At 57.3% G+C, this 8,525-nt stretch overlaps 1 protein-coding gene across 1 annotated transcript; it reads right to left on the bottom strand.

Moving 5' to 3' along the window:
* Nucleotides 1-760: 760 nt before the first annotated feature.
* On the bottom strand, nt 761-5,158 carry TLCD2 (TLC domain containing 2). Its single transcript, XM_062592826.1, has 4 exons — nt 4,977-5,158; nt 4,410-4,492; nt 3,428-3,510; nt 761-2,080 (listed from the first exon to the last, which is right to left on the bottom strand). Exons 1-4 carry the CDS (start codon nt 5,156-5,158, stop codon nt 1,703-1,705), a joined length of 726 nt encoding a protein of 241 aa, XP_062448810.1. The 3' UTR covers nt 761-1,702.
* Nucleotides 5,159-8,525: the final 3,367 nt, after the last annotated feature.

Raw genomic sequence — 8,525 nt, 5'->3', positions numbered from 1 at the left:
GAGCAGCCGTGCTGCGGAAGGGGCAGCTCCTCAAAACCTGTGCAGAAATGGGCCAAATCCAAAAGAGAGCACTGGCTGCCCACTCCAGCCCGGCTGGGAGCTGCGCAAGACGCACAGACGCTCGATAACCGCCGCGGGCCCTGGGGTGACAAACCCAAAGCCTGCACCTGCAAGCTTCCTTGCACTATCCACAAATAGAAACCTAAGCAGCTTTGGCCATGAGTTGTCTCCAGCCTCCCACTACCCACACGCGTTGCTCGTCTTTCTCCGTCCGGACAGAAACGTGCCTGAGCCCTTATTTCCTTCTCAAAAGCCGCCCACCCCGAGCAGTGCACTGTCCCCAGTGCCGTTTCAAACCAACAGAGGAATCGCACATTAATTTGTCACACAGAGAGCATGACAGAGAGCCCCAGCAGATGTCTCAAAATGGGCACGCGTAACCCTGAGCGGCACCCTGTGCTGGGCCCCCGCGAAGAGCACAGCGCATGGGAATCAGGAGGAAAAACGCGTGGGAATCGGGAGGAAAAAGGCGACGTGGGGAGAGCTGTGGCTGCCCCTTATGCTCCCAGCCCAGACCTTCATCTTCTTCCGTAGAAAGGAGAGGGGAAAAACCCGTAACAGAGGTAGACTGTGGCAGTGTACGGTGTATTTTGACTCTGGAGGAGGGAGACACGAGCCTGTTGTGAGCTCTGGCCCCGCTGGGGCAGCCTGAGATGCACAGTTCCTTTTCCCCTCTGAGCCCCTTTCCCTCAAGCTGTTTCATTTGCAACTTTATTAAAAGCTCGTGTTAGTATGAGCGCTTGCTGCCACGCAGAAGCGTTATGGGCGCTCTGGAGCAGGACTCTTCATTCCTAAAAGATACCCAAATCCGGCCCATCTGACAACCCTTCCTCCACGGGAAGTGACCACCACGTAGCCCCATCCTGGCCAGCAATTCGCTGTCTCCCACGCTTGTTGCACCTGGGAACAAAGCAACACTAGAAACATGTCCAGGCGCCAGGAGGTGTCGGTAGCCTGTCCCCAAGTGCAGGGACATGGCACCTGCTGCCCAGCACTCTGCCGCCAGGGCCGGACCCGCTGCCGGCTGGCCTCAGCCTCTCCCTCCATCACCCACCTGGGACCATCTCCTCAGGGAGGACTCACGCATGCAGGATTTGGTTTTTGCTGGACCTGGCCTCAGGGATGAAGCCTTGGAGCCTCTCCTGCCCGGTGGGACCTGCCAGGGTCAGCACAGGGCTGGCAGCAAAGTCCCCATGATGCTGGTCCTTGGCGGTGCTGGTGCCCAGCCAGTGGCATGCCATGGGGTGCAGCACCAAAGGGGTCAGATACACATGGCAGCTTTCGGCTGTCCGGAACAGCAGCAGGGAAACAACGCCTTTCTCCATGCTCCCTTTTCATCTCAGTGGTGGCCTTACAGAGCTGCGAGACCTGTCGGGGCTTCCTTGAGAAGCTCCCAGGCATCCGACCACGTCATCCAAAGGTGCAGGGGAGCAGGGCCACAACACCTGTGGTTCCAGGAGCAGCTTCTCTGCAGTGCGGGGCCCGGAACTGCAGCCACTGGAGCAGCCCAGGTGCTCTGGTTAGTGTGGATCCTCCAAGTGAGATACTGAAATACCCATGCTCATTCTCCGCCTCTCTTCTTCACTGTCCTTCTCCACAGCCCTCGGGGCTGCTTATCCCCAGGACCCTGCAGAGAAAGGGGCTATTTCTCCTTGTCCCACTGCACTTCTTGGCTGGACTTCAGGAAGTCACTACGCAGCAGGCGGTAGAAAAGGATGATGTTCATAGGCGTCATGATTGCCATGCCCACTGTGCCCACAGTGTACGTTGCCAGGGGCACATTCTCCCGATTGAGAAAGAGCCACCGCGTCATCCAAGCCAGCGTGGCAATACGAAACACCACATAGGTGCCCAGGTTGATGATGCTGTTGAGGCGGTAGCAGGTGGTGTGCACTAGGTTGGCCATGAGCAGAATCTGCCGCAGGTGGAGGAAGATGGAGTTAATCTCCACCAGCAAAGCCACAAGGGCAAACCCGACATACTGATGGAGCACCACTGCAATACCAAAGCAGATGATCACCTGAGAAAGAGAAAAGAGGAGAGGCTGAGCCAGGGAGCTGATGTCTCCTCAGAATGGTGTGGATGGTTGCAGGAACAGCACCTCTCAGTCGCTGCAAGCTGGAGCCCTTTGTGCTTGGGGGCAACGTGGAGCAGAGCTGCAAACCGTTGTCACGCCAGTGCCAAACCTTTGGTCATCCCCCCCGCTTACATCTCTGCAGCATCTCAGCCTCCAGCTGGTGCTGCTGATTCGGGCATGAGATCAAGTCTCCCCACCTTTGCATGAGGCCTGAGTGTTTTTTTTTTGTTGTTTTTTTTTTTTCCTGATGGGAGGAGGGGGCTGACAGAAGGAGGAGATGGAGACACTCCTACAAACTCTCGGCTGGAAAAGGAGATGGGAACAGCCAGACCTGACCCTGCTCTTCTGGGCTAGGGAATGCTGTTATTTGTGGTCCAGCAGGTTTTTCCTCCCACGGTGAATGTAGAAAAACAGCAGGACGATGCTACAAGAGGGGAGATGTATAGGTCAAGACCACGGCCACGGCTGGCTCAGAGACGTTTAGCCTAGGGCTACAGCTGCTGCTAGCTCCTGGACTCTTCCCAGGACAGACACATGGAGGGAATTAAGCAGCTTTGGTGCACTGGAGAGCCCTGTGGCTGCTTTGCTGCATACTTGGACCTTTCTTTGGTTTATACCAGCAACGCTGCTCTCTGCACAGACCCTTTAATGAGATTATCCGCTCCCTGCTAGCTAAGTCATTGTCTTGGCCTGAATTAGATCTGTTGTGGAAATGACCTTTTGACTCGCCAGCAGCAGGCAGCAGAGCTGGACTCTGCAGTAACAGAGGACCCAGGTGTTGCATGCCCTGTCTCACCCCTGGCTCCCCGAGTAGGTCCTGCCAGCAGGTCTCCAGCTCTGCCTGCTGTCCTGCCTTGCTAACACATTCCCAGCTACTGCTGGCCCAGCAGGCTCCCCCGCTTGCTGCTGCCCTGCAGCAACTGCAATCTCTTGGGGAGCGAGGGCAAGTGGAGAGAAACACATCCAGCACAGATGGAAGCTGGCAGGACACTATTCAACCCCAGCTTTGCGTGCTCTTCTGTAGAGCAGGTCACACCAGATCAAGAGGCCTCTGTACCCTGCTGAGCTGGGCTGCATGGCTCCGCTCCAAAGCAGGAAACATCGGACAAAGATCTTGCAACAGGCAGAAAACACTTGGTCCAGCAGAAGCAGGAGCCCTTCTCAGGTCCTGCCAGCTCCAATCTGGCAGAACAAGAGCAAGTGTCCCCACCTCACTGACTACCCCTGTGATGAGAGGGGCAGTCCTCAGACCCACTCTCCCTCAGCCCCAAGAGCATCCACTGGACTCACCACGGAGTGATGGAAAAGCAGCTCCCAGGACTGCTGAAGTTTCTGATTGCACAACATGTCCACAAAGTCTTCAAGGAAATAACCTGGAATAGAGATGCCGTAAGCAGGGGAGCCAGGATGGGCTGGAGACTCAGCCCAGGAGCAGCATCCTCTGCAGCCGGTGGGGTCAGGCAGGACCTTCCGGGGCAGCAATGGCTATAGCTCTGCTGTGCAGGTGTGTGTGGGGGTTGCACACTGGGAGGAGGAAATTGCCGTGCATTTTGCATTCCTTCTGCAATTGCACTGTGGGATGCACTGCTGGAGAGAGGAACTAGTCGATCCCTTGGTGCTCTTCCTAGAGGAGGGTGAGACATGAGGGCACCCAGCACTTGGACCCTCACCCTTGGGAGCGTCTTGTCCTGGGACTGATCGTTGTTGAGCTCTTCTGAGTGCAGAGCCCTTCGTAGCTGCAGAATTTGCTGCTAACAGCATACCCATGAAGGCATTTTAGACACTCAACCCTCCCTGCTGAGCCGCAGCGACACTAGGAAGCCTGTTAGCACTACCCACGGGGCTGGCAACAGCTCTGCAAGGTGCCAAGGAGGGGGAACGAGCTTCACCCAGCCAAAGGACTTGGATCTCCCAGCCTCCACATCAGCAGGTTGGAGTGAGTGCAGAGATATGCAGGATGTCCAAAATACCTGCTTTGGGGGAGGCGCTGGCAGGACCTGCATGGATCCCGTATCACAGGCACCGTTGGGACACCCCCAAGCTCTGGCCGCCCCAGGAGGACTGTATTGAGCAGCCTGGTGCCCGGTACCTCCTGGCCACGGGCACCGTGGGACAGAAGGGAGCCACTGTCCTTGCCAAGAATAGGGCGATTGTCTGGGGCGCCCGAGACGTCGCCACTGGGGACGTGGCATGGGGGGCTGGTACCGGGCACCGACAGTCCCTAGGGAAGCCCCCGGGGTGCCGAGCAGGGGGCCAGCCCGCTCCCCCTCACCTACGGACACGGCGACCAAGCTGTGCGCCCCAGGGGGATGTGTGCCAACCGGGTCCTCGGGCAGCCCAGGGTAGAGGCAGAACCTGCGGGAGAGGCATCGTGAGCACCGGGCAGTGCCCCAGACCCCCTAGTATCCCCCTCCCCCCAGTTCCCTCGATGCCTCCCGTACCCCCTGATGCCCCTGATTCTCCCAGTGCCTCCTTGTCCCCTGCTACCTTTGGTGGCCCTGATCTCCCCCCAACCTGGCACCTCCCTGAACCCCTCGGTGCCTCCGTGTCCGCTCATCCTCCGTCAGTGCCCTCCTGCCCCTCGGCGGTGCCCGGAGGTCCTTTGATTCCCCCCTCCAGTCTCCAGGTCCTCCCCAGTGCCCCCGGTCCCTGCCAGTGCCCCCAGAGCTCCTCGGCGGTGCCCAGTTCCTCTCGGTGCCTACCTTCCTTCCTGGTGCCCCCCGGTGCCCCCGGTGCCTCCTGGTGCCCCCGGTGTCCCCCGGTGCCCCCGGTGCCCCAGTGCCCCCCGGTGCCCCCCGGTGCCCCAGTGCCCCCCGGTGCCCCCCGGTGCCCCGCTCACCCGGCCAGCGCGCCGCCGCCGCTGAGCAGGCTGTGCGCCAGCGACGTCCAGATGTTGCGCCACTTCCAGCGGTTGCGGCGCGCCGAGGGCGGCGGCGGCACCAGCCGCTCCAGCGCCCGGTTCAGCAGGCGGAAGGCGGCGAAGGAGCCGGCGACCAGCAGCAGCCCCGGGCCGAGAGCCATGGGCGCCGCCGGGGGGCAGCGCGCCGCCGCCTCGCCGCGCTCCCATGGGCACCGGCACCGCCCCGGGCACCGGCACCGCCCCGGGCACCGACTCCGCCCCGAGCGCTCCCGGCACCCGAGCGGTGCCCGAGGGCCGCGGGGGCTCCGGCAGCCCTGCCCGGGCGCCGAGGGCCGGCCGGGCCGGCGGCTCCGGGGAGCCCCGCAGCCAGGCGACACTTTTCGTTGGGCGTCGCGAGTCGCCGAAACCCGCGCGCGATGCTGCGGCGCATCAGCACGCCTCCGTCGCCCCTTCCTTCATCCCCGCCAGATGCTGCTTTCCCTTCCCTTCGCTCTAACGAAGGTAGCTAATTACAAAGTGAGTGTTTTTCCATTAATTACCCCTCTAAGCACTTTAGTTTCACTTCCTTACCCGCTCAGTCACATAAACACTAAAATGCACGTGACTATGTGACATCCCGGGATTTGCTTTCCCTCCTGGCACATCATCGCCATGCAAAGCTGTACCAGCAGGAAGAGCTGAGTGGGCTGCGGGAGCTACCCCCACTGCCAGTGCTGGCATTTCACACACACACACACACACACAGGGGCAGTCCTTCATGTCAGTGCATGACTCAGGAAGAGGGAGAAATGTCATTCTTCCCTTGGCATCTGCACATCAGACTCAAGGACTATGCTAAAAACCAGCTGCAAGTGCTGCTGCGGAGCTGCGCCCTGCACGCTCCTGCCTGGAGCAGGAGACGTGTTCCTAGTCCCACTGATGTCCCTCCTCCATGTCAGCGGCAACAACCTGAAAACCCTTCCTGTGTGGCGCAGCAGCAGCCCTTCACCCTATAGCATGTGATGCTGGTGTGGCTCACACCATCAGGGCTGTGCCGTGCTGGGGAGCTGTGCCAGACCCTGGGGACAGACCTAGAGGACCCCTCATTTGCTCACTGGTGAATCCGATTGCAATTTGAGCAAGCAAGAAGGCCCTTACTAGCTTGCACCTCCTTTTTATCCCTAGCACCTTGCCAAGAAAAGCAGTTTGGTTCTGTGCCTGCAGCACTAGTGTCCCCTGTCCCCCTGTCCTACATGTGGGCTCAAGAGGAAACTCTCCAGTGTCTGGAATAATCCAGCTCTGCTGTCAAGGACTCGTGGGAATTCAGCACCATGTACCCACAGCTTCTTTTATTCCATCCTTTAACACTGCTCTTACACATTTCTTTCTGCTTTCCATAATCTGATGATTCTCTAGTTGCTTTTTGATGTCGCCACCAGAAGCATGAATGCTGCACAGTCCCTAAGTCTATTTTGCAGACAGCGTGAGTCATCATGTACAAACTGATTAATGTCAAAGACTGCGTCTCCTCTGGGGTATTAATTTCGGATGAAATCTTCCAGTTACTCTTTGCTGTAAAAGAAGCATGTGGAGCTGGAAATCGCAGTCGCTGCCCTGGCAGGGGTAACTGTCACCAAAACCCCAGCAAGTGATATGCTGAGGGAAGAGGCAGAGGCTCAGATTTACTGAGGAGGCAAGTGCTTTAATCAGATCCTAATTGGGGGGGTGATATATTCCCAACGGATAGTGAAGCATCTGTTCATGCTTCAGAAATTTGCTTAAAAGCTGGAAAAGACAATGTAATTTTGCAGTGGTAAGTGGCAGGGAGACACTGGTTGAAGTAATCGGTGGACCTGACTGCTTCAAGGATTATAAATAATCTAACGTAGTAGGACGTGAAGGATCACATAGGGTGATCTGATACTGAGAAGGCCAAATGCAGAACCATTTCTGCTTAGCATAAGAGGTCCATAAGAGAGGGAGTGTTGTCTGTGTCTGGCTGGCGCGAGAGATGCGCCGGGCTGCCCAAGGCACCAATATGGAAAATCATTAAACAACTAATTGCAGTATAAAATTGCAGAGCTGGTGCTTAATGGAGAGACTTCTGCATTTTATTATTATTATTATTATTATTTTAGCTCAGCAAGCTCTACGGACCCTTTCCTTGGTGTAAGGAGGATAGTGAAGTTGGGGTTATGTTGTACAAAGCACTAAGGGCAGGAGCTGCACGTTCACTTTTCCTACGTGCCAGAGGAGCTCCATGACCTGGGTACCATGTTGCTGCTGCTGCAGAAGGCAGAGGCAGCAAGAGAAGGGCTCACGCTACCGGGAATATTGAAGGAGCTGAAGGAAAAGGCACTGTGTCGTTTCACAGCTATCCATAGCAGGAAACCTGGCACAGATCAGGCTGGCATTTTAGCCTGATACAACCGATGTGCAGACAGATGGCAATGGGGAGAGGCTGTCTGGGAGCCCTGGCTCCCAACGAGCAGCAAGGTGGGTGTCCAAAGGTGTCCCCCAGGGAGCCGCGATGGCAGAGTGACAGTCACCCCAACCCTCTAGCAACCCCCCCCCCCCCCCCGCAGTCCCGTTCCACGAGGAGTCCTGGTCTCTGATAAGCCGATGAGGCCAGCACTGGTTTTCCTAGCTGTGAGGGTGCCCTGTTGCTCCTCCATCAGCAATGCTATTCTTTTGTTATTAACATCTTGCCAAGCTTGGGCCGGGTACAGGAACAGTTAAAACATTTCTGGGTAGAGGAGATTTTTTCACCTGCCGCTTCCACAGGAAGGAGTTGAAGCTGTGACTAATTGAGCCTGTGGTTCTCCGGCTTTGATCACACCTACCGCAGCACTAGCAGAGGCAGCAATTTTGGCAACACTAAAAACCTTACTACCTTTGGGTCTGTTTGGCCCAGAGATCGTTTAACATGACCAGGGCATGCCATAGGGCTGTGCCGTCTTATGAGCCTTGTTTTCTGCCTTCTCTGCTTTGCTGCCCTCCTCCGCAGCAATGAATGAACCGGGGCTGGTCTCGGAGATGGAGACTCCCAGGTCAGCTTACAAACGGATCCTTTGCCATCAGACCAGGCCAAGCATTCAGGTAGGAGCCACAGCCCTTACGGCCCGCAGGAAACCTCCCAGCAAAGCGGCGAAGAGGAGCTCTCCAGCACCGCTGCCACAAGAGGTCCCTGCACCCTCGCTGGAGAGCCAGGGCAGACCAGGGCCCTGCTCCGAAAGGATTCACCATTTCCACCTTTTTTGGACATGTTCCCCCTTTCATTCCAATTTTGAGAAGTCTTCCAACAGCCCCCAAAGGCCTTTGCCTCACTTTTTGTAGGGAGGCAGCTCAGCTCCACAGAACAACCAGCCTGGTGCGGTACCTGTGCTCCCGGCAGGGCAGAGGGCTCCTTCCAGATGTCAAACAAGGATGTGCCTAGGTCCATCCCATAATACTGCAGGGAACACAGCTAATCCCATAGTGCAGCCTGTACAGTGTGGCAGCCAAGGTGTAAACTGAGGATGCAGCAGTATCTTAAATCACCAGGCACCA

The sequence above is a fragment of the Rhea pennata genome, chromosome 20, assembly GCF_028389875.1.
Source record: "Rhea pennata isolate bPtePen1 chromosome 20, bPtePen1.pri, whole genome shotgun sequence".
NCBI classification, from domain to species: domain Eukaryota; kingdom Metazoa; phylum Chordata; class Aves; order Rheiformes; family Rheidae; genus Rhea; species Rhea pennata.
This window is presented reverse-complemented; position numbering and strand designations above follow the sequence as displayed.

Excerpts from the sequence above, each read along its gene's own strand:
- TLCD2 (XM_062592826.1), bottom strand. The coding sequence starts at position 5,158 with ATGGCTCTCGGCCCGGGGCTGCTGCTGGTCGCCGGCTCCTTCGCCGCC. Across the intron at positions 4,493-4,976 it reads GGCGGCGGCGCGCTGGCCGG|GTTCTGCCTCTACCCTGGGC; the intron begins GTGAGCGGGGCA and ends CCTCTCCCGCAG. Across the intron at positions 2,081-3,427 it reads TGCTTTTCCATCACTCCGTG|GTGATCATCTGCTTTGGTAT; the intron begins GTGAGTCCAGTG and ends TCTCTTTCTCAG.